Raw genomic sequence first — 20,807 nt, forward strand, 5'->3', positions numbered from 1 at the left:
GAAGGATTCGGTGGTGGGGGAAGGATTCGGTGGTGGGGGAAGGATTCGGTGGAGGGGGAAGGATTCGGTGGAGGGGGAAGGATTCGGTGGAGGGGGAAGGATTCGGTGGAGGGGGAAGGATTCGGTGGAGGGGGAAGGATTCGGTGGAGAGGGAAGGATTCGGTGGAGAGGGAAGGATTCGGTGGAGAGGGAAGGATTCGGTGGAGGGGGAAGGATTCAGTGGAGGGGGAAGGATTCGGTGGAGGGGGAAGGATTCGGTGGAGGGGGAAGGATTCGGTGGAGGGGGAAGGATTCGGTGGAGGGGGAAGGATTCGGTGGAGGGGGAAGGATTCGGTGGAGGGGGAAGGATTCGGTGGAGGGGGAAGGATTCGGTGGAGGGGGAAGGATTCGGTGGAGAGGGAAGGATTCGGTGGAGAGGGAAGGATTCGGTGGAGAGGGAAGGATTCGGTGGAGAGGGAAGGATTCGGTGGAGAGGGAAGGATTCGGTGGAGAGGGAAGGATTCGGTGGAGAGGGAAGGATTCGGTGGAGAGGGAAGGATTCGGTGGAGAGGGAAGGATTCGGTGGAGAGGGAAGGATTCGGTGGAGAGGGAAGGATTCGGTGGAGAGGGAAGGATTCGGTGGAGAGGGAAGGATTCGGTGGTGAGGGAAGGATTCGGTGGTGAGGGAAGGATTCGGTGGTGAGGGAAGGATTCGGTGGTGAGGGAAGGATTCGGTGGTGAGGGAAGGATTCGGTGGAGAGGGAAGGATTCGGTGGAGAGGGAAGGATTCGGTGGAGAGGGAAGGATTCGGTGGAGAGGGAAGGATTCGGTGGAGAGGGAAGGATTCGGTGGAGAGGGAAGGATTCGGTGGAGAGGGAAGGATTCGGTGGTGAGGGAAGGATTCGGTGGTGAGGGAAGGATTCGGTGGTGAGGGAAGGATTCGGTGGTGAGGGAAGGATTCGGTGGAGAGGGAAGGATTCGGTGGTGAGGGAAGGATTCGGTGGTGAGGGAAGGATTCGGTGGTGAGGGAAGGATTCGGTGGAGAGGGAAGGATTCGGTGGAGAGGGAAGGATTCGGTGGAGAGGGAAGGATTCGGTGGAGAGGGAAGGATTCGGTGGAGAGGGAAGGATTCGGTGGAGAGGGAAGGATTCGGTGGTGAGGGAAGGATTCGGTGGAGAGGGAAGGATTCGGTGGAGAGGGAAGGATTCGGTGGAGAGGGAAGGATTCGGTGGTGAGGGAAGGATTCGGTGGAGAGGGAAGGATTCGGTGGTGAGGGAAGGATTCGGTGGTGAGGGAAGGATTCGGTGGTGAGGGAAGGATTCGGTGGTGAGGGAAGGATTCGGTGGTGAGGGAAGGATTCGGTGGTGAGGGAAGGATTCGGTGGAGAGGGAAGGATTCGGTGGAGAGGGAAGGATTCGGTGGAGAGGGAAGGATTCGGTGGTGAGGGAAGGATTCGGTGGTGAGGGAAGGATTCGGTGGAGAGGGAAGGATTCGGTGGAGAGGGAAGGATTCGGTGGAGAGGGAAGGATTCGGTGGAGAGGGAAGGATTCGGTGGTGAGGGAACGGAGTTTGTGGCAGGGGCAAAGACAATGGCTTCAGTCTTCCTAATGTTTAACTGGAGGAAATTTCGGCTCATCCAGGACTGGATGTTGGACAAACAGTTTGACATCACAGAGACAGTTGAGGGTTCAAGAGAGGTGGTGGTGAGGTAGAGCTGGGTGTTGTCAGCGTACATGTGGAGCCTGATGTTGTGCTTTTGGATGATGCTTAGGGGCAGCATGTAGATGAGAAATAGGAGACGGCCAAGGACAGATCCTTTGGGGACACCAGAGGTAATGGTGCAGGAGCAGAAAGAGAAGTCATTGATGGAGATTCTCTGGCTACGACCGGATAGGTAAGAGTGGTACCAGGCCAGGGCAGGCCCACTCAGCTGGAAAACGGAGGAGAGGTGTTGGTGTGGCCATCTGTGTCAAAGGCTGCAGACAGGTCAAGAAGGATGAGGAGGGATAGTACCTACTGGGGGAGGAGAGAAGCTGTGTAGCACTGGCGGCACACTATGTTACAGCTTGCCATGAACAGAGGGACAACCAGTAAACTAAGAAAAGAGTATATATAAATAATGCGAATGTATATTTATACACTCAGGGATATACCTGTTTATACACTGTATGAATAGAACTGCGTTTATGTGTTCAACCATAAATGTATTTTGATGCTTTGGCAACATAAGATGTACCTTATCATGCCAATAAAGCGATTTGAATTGAATTGAATTGATAGTACACCATGGTCACAGTCACATAGGACCACATTACTGTGTCATTTTAGTGATCAGGAGGGGAAACTCTGGTTGATGTCTTCCCCTTTCTATCCTGGGGGCAATGATAATGACCCACTGTGATCAGCTAGCTGCACAGACCAGGAATGGAACCTGACACCACACCTTCCTGCTCTGTATGCCTCAGCCACTCACTAAATAAACTCACTGAACCATCAAGGAATACAAAGGTCACTTTTCACATGTTAAGTTGCCAGCCATTGTGTAGTAAGATAATTACTGTAATATCCACAGCAGATTGAAAGAGGAGGAAGCATGAAACGGATAATGAACTTGTCAGACAATGACAAGGTCACTGTTAGACTGGGCCAAGCAAAATAATAATTAAAGATCAATTAGACAGAGTAGATACCCGAGGGAAAAATTAAAGCAACTAGCTCAAATAATGCATTTCTTTTTGGATCTCAAGAACCAGTTCATATTGTGGAGTAAGGTAGGGGGCAAGGTGGTACAACCCTGGGAAAAAGCAAATATTTACATGAATAACTCAAGTCTACCTTAAGAAACTGGTTAGTACATGTAACTTATGCAAATTAAACAAACTTGCACATCCAAATAAGGTTAGTTACAAAACCAACTTTCCTCGAGCTGCTGGTCAATCTTTACTCAACATGGTGAGGGTAAAGGCCACTAATGACCCAGCGATAAGGAATCCTATTACAATGCAGCACAGTATACGAACACACTAACTTATGAAATACTCTATATAGTGTAGCATAGTACAATAGCACCCTAACATTAATTATATACTAGTGAATTGCTTCTGCCATCGCCTGTGGTCAGTTAATGAAAATACGTTTTTCTTCCATCTTTTCTTCTTAGGCAGTCCCTCGGAACCGAGGATGACTTGCTTCCACATTAAAAATGAGTTCTCAGGTGACTGATGAGTCCAATACGGGACCTACAGTCTCTGTCACAGGTGGGGCAGACGGTGGTTGAAGGGACGGGTGGGCGGGGTGCTTGGGTTGACGTGCGCTCTTTGCGCTGCCTGCGCTTGGCTTCCGCGTGCTCCCGGCGAAGAGACTCGAGGTGTTCGGCGCCTTCCCGGATGCTTCTCCTCCACTTTGTGCGGTCTTGGGCCAGGGATTCCCAGGTGTCGGTGGGGATGTTACACTTTTCCAAAGAGGCTTTGAGGGTGTCCTTGAAGCGTTTCCTCTGCCCACCTGGAGCTCTCTTGCCGTGCCGGAGCTCCGAGTAGAGCGCTTGTTTTGGGAGTCTCGTATCGGGCATGCGGACAATGTGACCCGTCCATCGGAGCTGATTGAGCGTGGTCAGAGCTTCGATGCTGGGGATGTTGGCCTGAGCAAGAACACTGACGTTGGTGCACCTATCCTGCCAATGGATTTGCAGGATCTTGCGGAGGCAGCGTTGGTGGTACCTCTCCAGTGCTTTGAGGTGCCTGCTGTACATAGTCCATATACAGAAGATGGCAAGAGAGTTGGGAGACTTCATTAACTCGCCGCACAGAGCCACCTAGTGGCCTCGGCATGCAACAGCATTTTGATGGTTGACATAGTGAAATTGAATGGGAAAAGTTAATATAGCAATTTACGATGGTAAATGCGGACACCAAAGCATGACCATAAATTGTGACAAGAAGAAATAAGGTTCGTGGGAACAAAGTGCGTGCCCTAAGCATGATTACTGATAATGTATGTATCAGCTGGAAAGATACAAACGGGTAGCTGGAAAAACAGCCATGACATTGAACTGCAAAATGAAATTAATAAATATGACAAACAAAATAAGTAAAAAAAAATGTTCAGACTTGCATGGGTGAATTTTGACTCTTGCCTGGGAAATTCTCTCAGTGCAATGGGTGATGGTGGTGGTAATGAGGTATACAGGCCAGCAAGGTCCCGGGTTTGACCTCTGGTTTGTGCTTAATCTGCTTTCAGTCAGGGTAGCCTGGGGTCAGGGAGGAGAAAATCAGCCAGGTCTCTAGTTACTCCTAAATAAAAACAGAAAATGCTGGAAATACTCAGCAGGTCAGGTAGCATCTGTGGAGAGAGAAACAGAGTTAACGTTTAAGGTCGATGACCTTTCGTCAGAACTGGAAAAAGCTGGAGATGGAACAGGTTTTTAAGTAAGTGCAGGGGCTGGGAGAGGAAAGAACAAAAGGGAAGGTCTGTGATAGGATGGAAGGCAGGAGGGATTAAGAGAGGTTAAGAGATGGTGCAAAGCAAAAGGAGATGGTAATGGGACAAGTTAAGAAACAAAAGGTGGTTCTAGATGAAGTGTAAATGGCACTGGCAGAATGAAAGACAGCTGCCATGTGGGAGAGAGATTCAGATTTCCAGCATCCGCAGTATTTTACTTTTGCTCTAGTTACTCCTGCTGGAAAGTGATGTCAAGGACAGAATCAGACTTAACTGCAATGCCTTCCATGGTCTAATACCTTGTCGACAATGTTCCCTCTAAGCTGCGCTTTGTTCTGCGTGGCCTGCTTATTTCAATGCGCGGTCCCTTTAAATTTCTGCGCATGCGCGGTATTTCCAATGGGAAAGCTCGAGAGCGGCCTGCGCAGTTCCTTGCAGATTACTGCATGGCCGCGCACGCATGCAACTTAAAGGGAATATTGCTTGCCGACACTCAGTCTAGACTCATGGAGAATGGGCACTCAGGTGAGTGGCTAGTGCCTGATGAATTGTACCTTAGCAAAAGTCAGCACCTTCAGGAGCGAGGCAGAGAAAAAAGTACAACTACTCTTTAAGCAGAGTACCATGGTAATGGTGATATTTATTAATGGCTTTACTTGACTCTATAATCAGTACCACAGCAAGTGATACTTACTAATGGATCTACCCGAGTTATGTAACTCAGTAGCCAAGTAACGCTACGCTGCTGTCGTATCGATAAGCTGCATTGTCTGAATACTAATTGGCACCGTGTCACTGTAGCCGCCCTTAGATTGCATCTGGCCATGTACGTCATTCACCTGTGACAGAAAAAAAGAGGGTTCGTTAGTATGGGAAATCAGGCTAACGTAATACTGTACTATCAAAACCTTTCCACCTGTAGTTCTAATTAACCTTGCCAACACTGCACTCTTTCACTTTAGGTTGTTCAAAATCCAAGCATGTTTTGAAAATGCTTGTCTTTTATAGGCGACCATTGCTCGAAATCTCAGGCCTCTGTCACTAACTCCCACAGGACTAGCATCCACTAGTTGTCACTTCTACAGCAGGTCAGTCTAGAGTTGATCTCTCATTTAGCACTTTCTGCTGTAAGAGGTCCACGGCCTTTACTGAATTAGCTGGGGCACTACAGTTGACCTCAACGCCTTCAGACTGGGCATGAGAAAAAAATCAGTCCCTCATGATCATTATCCAGTGACCCTTGCTGAAATATGAGGCTGTCAGGTGAGGGCAGGATCTCCCCACAGCTGAATAGCCATTACCTGAACTCACGCATGAAGAACAGCCACTTGGGTGATGCTAGAAGTGTACCCCAACATGAGTCAGTGCCTTCAGGGGAAGAGAGGGGAGAAAAATAGGACCGAAAACCTGTTTTAGCCTGCCATTCTAATTATAAATCCGATGGTTTGCATTATCACAGCTAGGTGGAGCTATTACAGCATTTTAAGACATGTTTCAGAATCACAAAGTTGTATCAGAAAGTGGGTCATCGAAGTGTACTGGTGCACTGGCTGCATGTCTCAGGTCTGAAAACTGAGAGGCACTGTGCGGGAATATCAGAACCTTTCACCTAATCTTCTGTTTGGCGCATGATCTGTAGGCGAGAGCAAGACTTCAATGTTCCACCAGATATGTGGGTGGGTGGAGAAGGAGATGTGGTTGTTGCCCGCCCCCCCAAAACTCTCTGATTCAGACCTCTTACACATCACCCCCTCCCTTCGCCCCACGATTGACGGCCATGCCTTCAGTTGCCTTTGCCCCCACGCTCTAGAATGAATAACCCTCTGCCTCTCCAAATCTCTCTCTCTTAGGACCTTCCTTGAAACCCAACTCTTTGACCAAGCTTTAGGTCACCTTTCCTAATGATCTCCTTTTGGCTTGGCATCTAATTTTTCTGCATTAAAAATGCAAATTGTTGTTGGTGGTACTTGCTCTGAGTCATTTATACCGTAGTATCTGCTCACTACAGAAAGCATAAATAGAACTGTAGACAGGATTATAAACTAAATAAAGCAGGGGAGGGAAGGGTTCGGGTGTATATAATACTAACCTAAAGATAAGGAAAAAAAGGGACGAGAGCAAAGATCAGGCTATAGAAAGAGATGAGAGAACACAAATACTCAGGGAACAGAAAAGGTTATGTGAAATAATAAAATACCTGACAAAAATAAAACAGAAGTAATGAAAAATAACAGCATATTAAATTGCCTGTATAGCAATGTACAGATAGCATCAGCAACAAACTGGGGAATTGGAGTCAATAATTAAAAGAGAGGAAATAGGTATAATAGGGCTAACGGAAACATGACTGTAGACAGGACAGGATTGGAAGTTAAATATTGCAGGTTATATTGTATTTAGAAATAATAGGCAAGGGAATAAGGGAGTGAAATGCTGTGTTAATCTGATACAACGTAATGGCAGTAGCAAGAAAGGGCATAACTAACAAGGAGATTGAAATAGAATCTATACAGGTTAAGATAAAGGATAAGAAGGAATCGTCACACTATTAGGGATATACTACAGACCATGAAATAGTGGAAAGTGGAGAAATATGTAGGCAAATATATGAAATCAGGAAAAGACACAGAATTATATCATGGGAGATTTCAACCATCCCCAATTAACTGACAGGGGAGAGGAAGAGCAGAAGGGGATGGAGTTTTTATAGTGTGTACAAGACTCCTTTCAGACCCAATGTATAAGCCCAATAGGGGAGGAAGCACTGCTAGGCCTAGTAATGGGAAATGAACTGGAGAAGATAGGAGAAGTAAGAGTGGACGAACATTTAGGGAGCAGCGATCACAATACAAGGTTTAAGATAATGATTGAGAGAGATATAGATAGTACCAAGACTAAAGTAATAGATTGGAAAAAAGCCAACTATGAGGGAATGAGGATGGAGCTAAGGAAGGTAAACTGAATGAAGGTAAAATAACTGACAAAGAAGTAGAACAACTGTAGGCAATATTTAAGAGAGAGATCAAGAGTGTTTAGGATAAATATATTCCACTAAAAAATAAGAACAGACTAGCCAAGAATGAGATGCCATGGATAAACAGAGGTGAGGATAAAACTGAATTTAAAGAAAAGGGCATACCCAAGGTATATAAATAATAAAGGAAAGGATGACAAAAGGGAATATGATGATCTTAGGAAAGAGGTAAAAATAAGACAATTAGGAAGGCAAAGAGGAAATATGAAATGAAAATCTCAAATAATATAAAAAGTAGCAAAATATTCTATAGGCACATAAATAACAAAAGGACAATTAAGCTAAGGATAGGCAAGATAAACTCACAGGAGATGATAATAAAATGGCAGGGATAACGAACAGATACTTTGCCTCAGCTTTTACTGAACAGGAAATTACAATGGTAGAAGTCAAGAGAGATATTACAACAGTTAAGACAGAAAGAAAGAAGATAATAGACAAACTAGGCATACCTAAGGAGGACAAAGCCCTGAGTCCAGATGGATTGCACCTGCAGATATTCAAAGAAACTAGGGCAGAGATAGCTGGAACACTAGTAGCCATATATAAAAATTCAATAGAATTCAAAGGAATAGTGCCAGCGGATTGGCGAACAGCAAATGTAATTCCTATCTTCAAAAAGGAAATAAAACTAACCCAGGGAACTATAGACAAGTTCGCCTATCGTCAGTGGCAGGAAAAATACAAGAATATTTGCTAAATTCACGGCGCCTTTAAATTTTTTGTCAGCTTCCCACCCACAAACAGCCTGATTGACAGACTAGAGGCCTGTCGGGCAGAAGGCCTGCAGCACAAGGCCGCAGCCGAGGAGAGCAAGTAGGTCTAGTGGGAGGGTTGTTACAGATTGTGGTGGGGATCCCGATTGTGTGGGCGGGGCAGGGTGTCCGGTGCTGGGTGGGAGAGAGCAGACAGATCGGGGGGGTAGTTTACTGGATAGGTTGTTAAGTCTGGAGGAAACACTCCTGCTCCTCCTGGCACTTATCTCATGAATTCAGCCCTTAGCGCCTCCTTTCACCTGCTGGATTACCGAGACCTGGGAAATCCGGCCGACACGAGTTAAAAATAGAATGGCTGTTAAAATGAAGGCAAGCAGCCTCATTATAATATTTAAATGACCAACCATGAGCAAATTGGTCACCCGCCCCTCATCATGCCTACGTTAAGACCGGAAGTAGGTGGGCTGGGTTCCTGTTTCAGACTTTTTGAATTTTAACCCCTGACACGACCCCAACCCACCCATTTTTGGGAGTTAAGATTCAGCCCAGAGAATATAATAAAAACAATCAGCATAGATTTCTAAATGGAAGGTCGTGTTTAACAAACCTTATTGAAACCTTTGAAGAAATAGCAGAAATAGCAGACAAGGGCAATGCAGTGGATGTGGTATACATGGACTTTCAGAAGGCCTTCAACAAGGTGCCACATAAGAGACTTATGACAAAGGACTGGAGTCAGGGACCAGGTGGCAGAATGGATTGAAAGATCACTACAAAACAGAAAACAGAGTTCAGGGGTCAAGGGAAGTTTTTCGGACTGGCAGAAATTGGGAAATGGTGTCCCGCAGGGAACCTTGCTGGGACCACTGTTTTCACCATACACATAAATCATTTGGACTCAGAAATTGGAGGTATGGTGTCAAAATTTGTGGATGGTATGAAATTGGGGTATAAAGCTGATAATGTGGAGGGCTGCGCCAAAATACAGGAAGATATAAACAGGCTTGCACAGTGGGTGGATAAATGGCAAATTAAATTCAATATAACAAAGTGTGAGGTGGTTCATTTTGGTAGGAAGAATAAGGAGGCCACTTATTCCTTAGAAGTTAAGACACTAAATGGGGTAGAAGAACAAAGAGATCTGGGAATACATATACATAAATTGCTAAAAGTAGCAACACAAGTTGATAAGGCCATAAAGATTATAAACAAAGTACTGAGGTTAATTTCTAGAGGAATAGAATACAAAAGCAGGGAGGTAATGTTAAATTGATATAGAACCTTGGTTATACCACACAGTTCTCGTTTCCATACTACATAAAGGATATTGAAGCACTGGAAAAAGTGCAGAAAAGATTTACAAGGATGTTACCAGACTTAATAGGATGCAACTACAGGAAAGATTGAGCAGGCTGGGACGCTTCTCTCTGGAAGAGAAGACCAAGAGGATACCTGGTAGATGTCTTTAAAATGATGAAGGGGTTCGACAGGGTGGATGTGGAGAAACTGATCCCACTTGGGAGTGAGTTCAGACCAAGGGAGATCATAAATATAAGGTAGCTATTAATAGATCAAATAAAGAATGGTGGGGACTTTTTTAACACAGTGATGGAACTCGCTGCCACATGGAATGATTGAAGTAGACAACACTGATGCATTTAAGGGAGGTCTTGATCCATGAGGGAGAAGGGAATAGAGGGATGTAGGACCAGGGTGGGAAGAGGTAATTAGAGTGGGAGGAGTATAAAAACCAGTATACATCAGTTGGGCCAAATGGCCAAATTTGTGCTGCAGATTCTATGTACAGGAAACTTTGTTATATCCGGCACCGACCTGTTGCCGATCTATCAAAACTGCCGGACATACAAAGTTAATGTTGAAGCATACGGAGGTTTTCATCTCCGTATCTGACAACAAACACTGTTGCTTAGCAACAGCTTGTAAACAGTCGGCCCGTACCTTGGAAGTGTCTCTGTAGCTTAGCAACAGCTTGAGAGAGACTTTCCAGAGCCCGACTGTTGAAAACAAAGCCACGAGAAGAAAAAAAACCTAACAAAATGGCTCCTGATTTCTGCCGGTAGATCGAGGTTTCCAGACATACAACCTCCGGATAAACCAAAGTTTCCTGTATTTTATATTCATCCAGGATCACTTATATCCTGCCACCCACTCACTGTGGGCACTTATATCCTGCCACCTGCTCACCATGGGCACTTATATCAGAGCACCTGCTCTGTGGGCATTTATATCCTGCCACCCGCTCAGTGGGCATTTATATCCTGCCACCCGCTCACCGTGGTCATTTATATCCTGCCACCCGCTCACCGTGGTCATTTATATCCTGCCACCTGCTCACTGTGGGCAGTTATATCCTGGTACCTGCTCACCGTGGGCATTTATATCCTGCCACCTGCTCACTGTGGGCAGTTATATCCTGGCACCTGCTCACCATGGGTATTTATAAATGACCCAGCATTAGAAGGAGAAACTTTTCTTTTTATACAGAGAGTTATGAGGCTGTGGAATGCACGACCAAGAGTTAGTGATTTAAGCAGAGACCACGTTAACATTTAAGAATAGGTTAGATAGGTAGTTGAAGCAAATGGGGAATAAAGTGATAATGGGAACAGTGCGGGCACATGGGATTAGCACTACTGCTTATGTGGAAGATAACTACCAACACAGACTGGTTGGGCCAAACAGCCTGTTTCTGTGTTATAATTTCTATATAATTCTATGTAACCCTGGGCCATTTATACCCTGGTTCCTGCTCACCCAGGGTCATTTATATCCTGGCTTATTGACACAAAATGTGAAAAGAAGTCTTTTATTTCTAGAATCTGAGTAGTTGAAGCAGTTAGTGGGTAACACTGTGATTTTAGCTTCTGCAGCCTCCCCATACAATGAATTTCCAATCTCACTGATGGCAGTGTACTGACACACAAGGCAGGCAGGGAGGGAGCCTCATGCGGCTTGTGTAGCCTAGGAGCGTTGCGGTGCCTGCTCACTCTCTCAGCTGTTGGCTCGCTCGCTCTCCACCACAGTTGCAAAGCAGATAAAATAACAACGCACCAACTGAAAAAGATTTAGTAACCTTACAAAATATTTGAAAGATACTTACAGAGTTCATTCGATCCCCGAACATATCTCCAGCCCCCATGTGCGATGTGTGAACAAAATTTGTTGGCTCTCCAATCATACTCCTGTCTATCCGCCTCCGCCTTTTCTGTCAAAAAAAGGTACCAAGAGTGAGATCCTGCAGCACTTTTAACACATGGATACAACAGTGGTAAAATGACGACATTGAAAAGATTACCATGAATATACAGCAGGTCCATTAATGCAAGCTGACACTAGAAACATTCTCGTTATACCCTATTTAAATATGTTTACTGTGCAATCGTCTCGTCTGTGTAGAAAGCCAATGTAAAATAGTAAATAAGCATTACAGGAGTTAGGTGTGTTATATGGTTAGTGTGCTAATCTCCCAGTCCCCCCAAAAAATTTTTGCAACATAAATGCGGACATCAAAGAGTGTCCAGGAATACAAAGCCGAGAGCAGATGTTCCATTCTATTCCCTGCCCCTTCTTTTTAGTAAGTATATAACAAGTCACTGAAATCCATCAGTATGGTTTTGTCATATTATAAATTCAGTTAACAGTTAAAAGTATGGGATTCATTCATTTAAAAAGCACACTTACTGGCTGCGGTTGTTCTGCAATACAGCAGTTAAAACATAACCAGAATTCACTCATTGTTACAACCTATTTTGCCGTGTTTGATAAATCCAGGATCACTTTGGCTATGTTTGCAGTCCTTAAAGAAACCCAGGCAGGCGATGCGTTCGTTGCAGGGCACTCAGGTTCTGGTACTTGTGGCGTTAACCGCAGGGTGCTAGAGTCCTGTAGTCAGGCGGTTGGTTATCAGTCTTTCTACTGAAACGCTTTCTCCTCCCAATGCTGAAGCAGGTTTATGTATCGCCAATACTGCTGTAACCAAGCTGGAGAAACAAAATAAATATTTGCGTTAGAGAAACGTTATCTGGTTTTATTTTGGCTCCGAGTAGCGAGGCATCACTGAGGCTCCACAATTACCAAGTAACCAGCACTACACTGCCCTACATTAGCTTTTACTAAAATTCAGCTCCCACACTGGGTCAGGGAGCTTATCCAGTGAGTATCCAAGGCAAATAGTGCAGCAAGATCCCAGCTTCAATCCCAGCTGTACTGAGCTAACTGATCAGAGCCAGCAGAGCCCAGGGGAGTTACAATTGGCATTACTGCCCGTGAGACAGGGAGGATGAAAAAAATAATCAGCAAGGGATCCTACTCCTGATGATGAGTGACTGATCCCTGCTGGGAAGTAGTGTGCATTGTTGGCTCGGTTCTGAAGCGCCTCCAGTGAGAATCAGCGACCAGGAACCCTAACCTCGCCAGAGTCAACACACCGGTGGAAGCCAAATCTGAGCAAGTGACAGCGCCCGGGGAACCCAAACGCCAGGGAAAGTCAATTCCTTGGGGAACCTGTATCCCAGCGAAAGTCAGTGTCCGGGGAACCCAAACCCCAGTGAGAGTCAGTGTCCAGGGAACCCAAACCCCAGTGAGAGTCAGCATTCAGGAAACCTATAGCCCAGTGAGAGTCAGCACCCGGGAACCCATACCCCAATGAGAGTCAGCACCTGAGGAACCCATACCCCAGTGAGAGTCAGCACCCGGGGAACCCATACCCCAATGAGAGTCAGCACACGGGAACCCATACCCCAATGAGAGTCAGCACCTGAGGAACCCATACCCCAATGAGAGTCAGCACCTGAGGAACCCATACCCCAATGAGAGTCAGCACCCGGGGAACCCATACCCCAATGAGAGTCAGCACCCGGGGAACCCATACCCCAATGAGAGTCAGCACCCGGGGAACCCATACCCCAGTGAGAGTCAGCACCCGGGAAACCCATACCCCAGTGAGAGTCAGCACCCGGGGAACCCATACCCCAGAGAGAGTCAGCACCCGGGGAACCCGTACCCCAGCGAGAGTCAGCACCCGGGGAACCCGTACCCCAGCGAGAGCCAGCACCCGGGGAACCCGTACCCCAGTGAGAGTCAGCACCCGGGGAACCCATACCCCAGAGAGAGTCAGCACCCGGGGAACCCGTACCCCAGTGAGAGTCAGCACCCGGGGAACCCGTACCCCAGTGAGAGTCAGCACCCGGGGAACCCATATCCCAGTGAGAGTCAGCACCCGGGGAACCCGTACCCAAGAGAGTGTCAGCACCCGGGGAACTGTACCCCAGAGAGAGTCAGCACCCAGGGAACCCGTACCCCAGTGAGAGTCAGCACCCGGGGAACCCGTACCCAAGAGAGTGTCAGCACCCGGGGAACCCGTACCCCAGAGAGAGTCAGCACCCAGGGAACTGTACCCCAGAGAGAGTCAGCACCCAGGGAACCCGTACCCCAGTGAGAGTCAGCACCCGGGGAACCCGTACCCAAGAGAGTGTCAGCACCCGGGGAACCCGTACCCCAGAGAGAGTCAGCACCCAGGGAACTGTACCCCAGAGAGAGTCAGCACCCGGGGAACCCGTACCCCAGCGAGAGTCAGCACCCGGGGAACCCGTACCCCAGTGAGAGTCAGCACCCGGGGAACCCATACCCCAGAGAGAGTCAGCACCCGGGGAACCCGTACCCCAGTGAGAGTCAGCACCCGGGGAACCCGTACCCCAGTGAGAGTCAGCACCCGGGGAACCCGTACCCCAGTGAGAGTCAGCACCCGGGGAACCCGTACCCCAGTGAGAGTCAGCACCCGGGGAACCCGTACCCAAGAGAGTGTCAGCACCCGGGGAACTGTACCCCAGAGAGAGTCAGCACCCAGGGAACTGTACCCCAGAGTCAGCACCCGGGAAACCCGTACCCCAGAGAGAGTCAGCACCTGGGGAACTGTACCACAGTGAGAGTCAGTACCCAGAGAACCTATACCTCAGTGAGAGTGAACACATCAGGGAAAACCCTGTGCTCGGGGAACCCATACCGCAGTGAGAGTCAGCGCACGGGGAACCCAATTCCCAGTTGGAGTCAGCACCCAGGGAACCAAATCCCAGTGAGAGTGAACAACATGGGGAGCCAAGCGCCAGGGAAACCCCAGTGCTCAAACCCCTGTGAGAGTCACGCCTTCAGGAGAGAAGAAAATTGGGACGGTAAGAGAAATATAAATAAATAAATGTGAACAATGCATAAAGAGTGAATAGTAGTCTTACTTGTGAATTCTGTCAAACTTCTCTGAAGAGCATCACTGTGGGGAAAAATGCACCATGTAAGCTTCTACCCATACAGCTCGCTCCTGGCCACTCCGCAACAATATCCTCACCTAAAAATGCCGCACAGCCAACGGTTTCAAATGGATAGTGTACCTCTGACTGTTGGACAGGACTCTGGCATTCTGCTGGGCAGCACGATTTGTCTCTGCCTGCAGAGTCCATGGGAATCTGCACTTTCCACTGGGAAATGTTTTGGTAGCTGGCCCCATGAGTCAGACGTTTACAGTATGTGTCAGTGTCTTTACACAGTCGTCATTACCCGGTTAGTCAGACATTGCGGTAAATACTGGAACACTCAAGTAAAACTATACCTTCAGTAAAAGCACTTTTACTAGTTGGACCATTCAGTGTACAGTGTAAAACACTGTCAAACCCCAGCACACAAGAACTGCAGATTCTTCAATCCTTTCATAACTCATCTGTAACTCCACACAAAGCTAGTCCCAGTCCAGCTGATTCTGTTGCCGAATCATACCCATCGAGTCAGTTGCTCCAGTAATTAAAGTGGAATAAGGTACTATTACAATCTGAGACTCCACCATTCTGAGGCCATTAGCAAACATTTCTAGTCTGTTAGATCATAACCAGATTATTGGGTAATTTCTCACTGACAACACTATCCTGGAACACCGGATGAAAACTTAAGTAGAGAATTTTTTTTTGTTAAAATCACGAGTTCTACCATAAAACAACATCTGCAAATGATTATTCTTTTGATATTTTTCACCAATTTTCACCACTCAAGCATTGAATCCTTATTGGGATTCTGCTCCACAGGAGCAATCACTCCTCTTTACTGGGATATTGCCCCACGAGAACAGTCACTCCTCTTTACTGGGATACTGCCACACTGGGACAGTCACTCCTCTTTACTGGGATACTGCCACACTGGGACAATCCCACCTCTTGACTGGGATACTGCCACACTGGGACAATCCCACCTCTTGACTGGGATACTGCCACACTGGGACAGTCACTCCTCTTTACTGGGATACTGCCACACTGGGACAATCCCACCTCTTGACTGGGATACTGCCACACTGGGACAATCCCACCTCTTTACTGGGATACTGCCACACTGGGACAATCCCACCTCTTTACTGGGATACTGCCACACTGGGACAATCCCACCTCTTGACTGGGATACTGCCACACTGGGACAATCCCACCTCTTGACTGGGATACTGCCACACTGGGACAGTCACTCCTCTTTACTGGGATACTGCCACACTGGGACAATCCCACCTCTTGACTGGGATACTGCCACACTGGGACAATCCCACCTCTTGACTGGGATACTGCCACACTGGGACAGTCACTCCTCTTGACTGGGGTGCCATCCCACAGGCTTCTTACTTACTTCAGCAGAAACCATTGGTTAATGATCAGATGCCGAAACCTTGGCTCTTTTTGCCCCTTCCTAACTGATGAATGCTGCACCCTTAATGCTGTTATGTTAGAGATCAGATGACCCCCACAGACCGGGGATGGAACCTGGAAGCTTTCCGCGTGACTCGGGTACTCACTAGATAAACTCATTGAGTCATCGGGAAAGCTTCTGGAAATTTCTAGTGTTGACTATAGTTAAGTGAGAACGTCTGGTGCATTTATAAATGACTAACTGAAGGGAGAAGGCACAGTGTTTGCGGTATGTATGCTGCAGGCCAAGTAGAAATCAGATTCCCTGTGTATAACGTGACCTCTTGTATGTCAATGTGTGCTTGTTCCAAGCTGTGTGTTTTTTGTTAGTGAGCGAGGAGATTTTCCTCTAGAAATGTCATATTCGGCATTGAAATAAAAACTGAAATGCAGGTCCGTCAGCACCTGATGAAAAGTAGGTCATTTTCCCAGTCATGTGCTAATTTACTAACAAGGAGGAGGAATGTGCACAAAAGGAGCTTTATTTTTGAGATAAAAATAAAAAACTGTAGGAAATCTAAAATTAAAGCAGAAGATATTGGAAATACAAGATAGCTCCATCAGTATCTGAAAGAAATGACAGGTTAACATTTGTGTGGAGTCCCTTAGTCAGATGAAGGTTCTCCGAGCCAAACGTTAACTTGTCTCCTCTCTTTTCAGATATGGACCGGCCTGTATTTGACTTTTGAGGTGTTTGTGCTGTGTTCAAAATTCTAACTAATTTAAACCATTGATCTGAATGAGTCTTTGCTGATCCCAATGTGGGCAAGGCACCCTCAATATCTTCACTGACCCAAACTCAGACAGAACATCCTCAGCGGTTCAAATTTACTCAGCACATAGCCTGATCCAATTTGAGCCATGGGTTCAGTTCCATTCAGTCATCTCTACTCAGAAACGAGCTCAAACTGTATTATCGTAGGGATTGGCATGATGCACCATAATACCATGCCCCTCTGAGGGATCTGTAACTTTCCATCGTGATGTCCTGCATTCATCAACCAGACCGGGAATGTTCTCCAATTAATGAATCCGAGTTCTCTACAAGTCACCAATCTATTTTTATAAGCTGTAAGTGCAGTGAGCCACTTCAATGGCTCAGCCAGTTAGGACAGTGAGTAACTGAGCTATAAAGATCAGAAAGGTCGCAGGTAACATCAGTGGCCTCTGTTGAGTTAGCTTATCCCATCTGAAGTAGCAGCAGGGACTTTACAATTAGTCCCTGCATCCTTAGATGGGTTGAGGGAGGAAAGGGGAGGGAAAATTAGCCATGGTTCCTATGCTGATTGCTATCCAGTGACCTCTAGTAGAAAGTGCAAGTGTGTGTGTGAACACAAGAACTATGGGCAGGAGTAGGCCATACGGCCCTTCAAGCCTGCTCCGTCACTCAATATCACCTCCTTCGACCTCAACTCCACTTTCTCGCCCATCCCCATTTCCCTTGATTCCCCTAGAGTCCAAAAATCTAGATCTCAGCCTTGAATATACTCAATGACTCAGCACCACAGCCCTTTGGGGTAGAGAATTCCAAAGATTCACAACCCTAAAATGAAGAAATTCCTCATCTCAGTCTTAAATGGCCGACCCCTTATCGGGAGACTATACCCCCCGAGTTCTAGACGCTCCAATAGAACTACATGCAATAGGATGCAGCTCAGCTGTGATGTCCCTTCACTGTCTAATACCCAGCCAAAACTCAACAACTAAGCTCACACATGAAGAATTCATACACCGATGAGGTGCCATAATGTGCCCAGTACCCGTGAAACCCATACTCCTGCAAGAAGACAATATTTTATGAAGAAGGGGAAAATGGGCAAAAAGGAGGGGGAAATTATATTATGTATTGTCAGCTATTTGCAGTGTTTGGATCATCTATTATATACATTTATAAAAAGACTGGAATCTGATGCAAGTCTGTCACATTCCATACATCAAACTTTGCTGGGTTATAATTCAATAGAATCAATGCCTTATTTTAAAAGGCAGCTTTTTCATGCTGGCTTCTTCTGACCTGCAGCCAGAAATTTCCAAGGAGATGCAATTGCCCTCTATCTGACCTCAACTGTTTACAAGCAGTAAAACTAACCGGATTTCTCATTTAATGGGCATTATTATAGTAATTAAAAGCACACACCAATTCCAAAATCCGCCTCTTTGTAAATTGACTGGAACCAGCGGGCGCCAGCTTACACTGACTCCACACACAAACTAGAATTGGCGGCTGTGCGGAAGCAGCACCGAGCTTCCATCAATGAGTCCGGCTGCGATCCGGCTTTCAATCCGAAATTACTCCGGGCGGGATAGGGGGGCGGGCGATGTCCCTTTAAGTGGGAGGGGGGCGCACGCCAGCCCGCCGCAATGCTGCCGGAATTGCCCTTGACGGTCGGTTAGGCCGTTTCCACCTGCTCTTCGGTGATCAAAGCCTGAGGACGCGCAGCCAACAGCGGCTCTGCTCCGGGATGAGCTGTCGGGAAGATACAGGCCCGGTTGATGGCCGCTCAACCTACCCCGCTACCCGCGGCACCCGCCCTAGCAACGCCAATGGACCAATCGCGTCATGGCTGCTTGCGATTCTCCTTGCGATTCGCCTCATCCTGATTGGTCGCTTCCCTGTCAGTCACCTCCACCGGTTTCACGCCCACCATCACGTTCGGTTGCCCCGCAGCGGCGCGGAGATTTGAGCGAAACTCCATAACGGCCCTGAGTTACCTGAGAGCGGCCAGCTTCCAGTCAGCGCCTGCCGTTCCTCAGGATCCCGGCGCTGCCCGGCCCGCTGTAACCGAGCCTCCCCGTTTCCCAGCCCGCGTCACGGGACCCGGAAACCGCCGCGCCTGACGTCATAGCACAACATGTCAAAGGTCACTGAGTGCCCCTCAGCAATACCCTGAACTTAACTCACCCTGATTCATCCCCAGCAATACCCTAAACTTAACTCAGCCTGACTCATCCCCAGCAATACCCTGAACTTAACACATCCCCAGCAATACCCTAAACTTAACTCACCCTGATTCATCCCCAGCAATACCCTGAACTTAACTCACCCTGATTCATCCCCAGCAATACCCTAAACTTAACTCAGCCTGACTCATCCCCAGCAATACCCTAAACTTAACACATCCCCAGCAATACCCTAAACTTAACTCATCCCCAGCAATACCCTGAACTTAACTCATCCCCAGCAATACCCTGAACTTAACTCACCTGACTCATCCCCAGCAATACCCTGAACTTAACTCATCCCCAGCAATACCCTGAACTTAACTCATCCGGACTCAGCCTCAGCAATACCCTAAACTTAACTCAACCTCAGCAATACCCTAAACTTAACTCATCCGGACTCATCCCCAGCAATACCCTGAACTTAACTCACCCTGATTCATCCCCAGCAATACCCTGAACTTAACTCACCCTGATTCATCCCCAGCAATACCCTGAACTTAACTCACCCTGATTCATCCCCAGCAATACCCTGAACTTAACTCACCCTGATTCATCCCCAGCAATACCCTGAACTTAACTCACCCCCAGCAATACCCTAAACTTAACTCATCCCCAGCAATACCCTGAACTTAACTCATCCCCAGCAATACCCTGAACTTAACTCATCCCCAGCAATACCCTGAACTTAACTCAGCCCCAGCAATACCCTGAACTTAACTCAGCCTGACTCATCCCCAGCAATACTCTAAACTTAACTCATCCCCAGCTATATCCTTTGGCTGGGGATGACTCACTTTGGTTAAGTTTAGGGGCTGGTTGGTTGGAATTGATGTGAGTGCGATGCAGGTGAAAGAATATTCTGCAACCCAGGATGCTGTGACAATTTTTTTACACTTTTTTCCGCTCTCCTATCCTCAAGCCGCTGATTCCTTGCTGGGATACAGTTCCTTCAATTCCTTGCTGGGGCTTTAGTCCCACGCACCCCTTTCTAGAGCATCAATGGACCATTTCTAGGGTACAGCCCATTGAACACCTTGCTGGGTTATGGTATCATGGAACCCCTGCTGGGGTTCAGTCCCATGAGTTCCTTGTTGGAGTACAATTCCATTGGCTCCTTGCTGGGGTACAGCTATATTAAATCCTTTGTTGAGGTACAGTGTCATGAACCCCTTACAGTCCCTTTGGACCCCATTGCTGAGGTTTAATTCAAGTGGCTCTTTGTTGGGTACAGTCTCATGGACCTCCTGCTGGGTGATTGTCCCATTAGCTCCTTGCTGGGGTATAGCCATATTAGATCCCTTGTTGAGGTACAATGTCATGAACCCCTTACTGGGGAACAGTACAATTAAACTGCTTAAAAGGCAAAATTTAATTTAATTCCCCATCTGGGCCTGGTTAGGATACTCAAATCTCACCACAAAAAGCAACTACCAAAAGATGTATATTTTTGGGGTGTAATGAGATCATGTGTTGTTTTAATTTATTCTTTCAATGTTTCATCATAGAGAGGGCCTGTGATCATATATTAATTGACAGTGTGACTCAACTGAAGTCTGCTGGTGATGTGCGCGTTACCATCCTGCTACAAACTGAGCTGGAAAGTCCAACATTGCATAATTTTAAAAATACAGCTCTGTAACACAGTCAGCAACAATGATTGCTTAAGAAAGTGCCATACATTTTAAATCAATGTAACTGAAAATATATGATCCTCCCTTCCTTCCAGTCTTCGGGCTTTAAATCCTAAACTTGGTGTCACCTAGTCACACTACCCCAGAGATGGGATGTGTAAGGGTAATTGTTAATCCTGGGCATACTATCCCAGAGATGAGATGTGTAAGTGTAATTGTTAATCCTGGGCATATTATCCCAGAGATGGGATGTGTAAGGGTAATTGTTAATACTGTACACACTATCCCAGTTCTTAGTTTATTGGAGCCTTAGCCTGTTTATGGAAACTACCTTTTGGCA

General features: G+C 46.9%; 1 protein-coding gene across 3 annotated transcripts in view; it reads right to left on the bottom strand.

Annotated features, from left to right (window-relative positions):
• The window catches only part of LOC147108239 (CDC42 small effector protein 2-like), a 28,674-nt gene that overhangs the window by 6,358 nt on the left and 1,509 nt on the right, over positions 1 to 20,807 (bottom strand). Inside the window, exons 1-5 of one of the 3 annotated variants that reach the window (XM_086004777.1) lie at positions 18,031 to 18,436; positions 14,415 to 14,449; positions 11,869 to 12,167; positions 11,288 to 11,392; positions 5,111 to 5,255 (exon numbers count right to left, since the gene is read on the bottom strand). In XM_086004777.1, coding sequence (XP_085860903.1) covers positions 5,154 to 5,255; positions 11,288 to 11,392; positions 11,869 to 11,922 — 261 coding nt within the window. In that variant the 5' untranslated portion in view covers positions 11,923 to 12,167; positions 14,415 to 14,449; positions 18,031 to 18,436 and the 3' untranslated portion in view covers positions 5,111 to 5,153. Of the gene's footprint in view, positions 1 to 5,110; positions 5,256 to 11,287; positions 11,393 to 11,868; positions 12,168 to 14,414; positions 14,450 to 18,030; positions 18,437 to 20,807 lie in introns of those variants that run through there. The other 2 variants (XM_086004776.1, XM_086004778.1) reach the window with 2 other exon arrangements.

The sequence above is a fragment of the Somniosus microcephalus genome, chromosome 13, assembly GCF_052327205.1.
Source record: "Somniosus microcephalus isolate GS21.2 chromosome 13, FLI_Smic_1.0, whole genome shotgun sequence".
In the NCBI taxonomy this organism is placed as follows: Eukaryota; Metazoa; Chordata; class Chondrichthyes; order Squaliformes; family Somniosidae; genus Somniosus; species Somniosus microcephalus.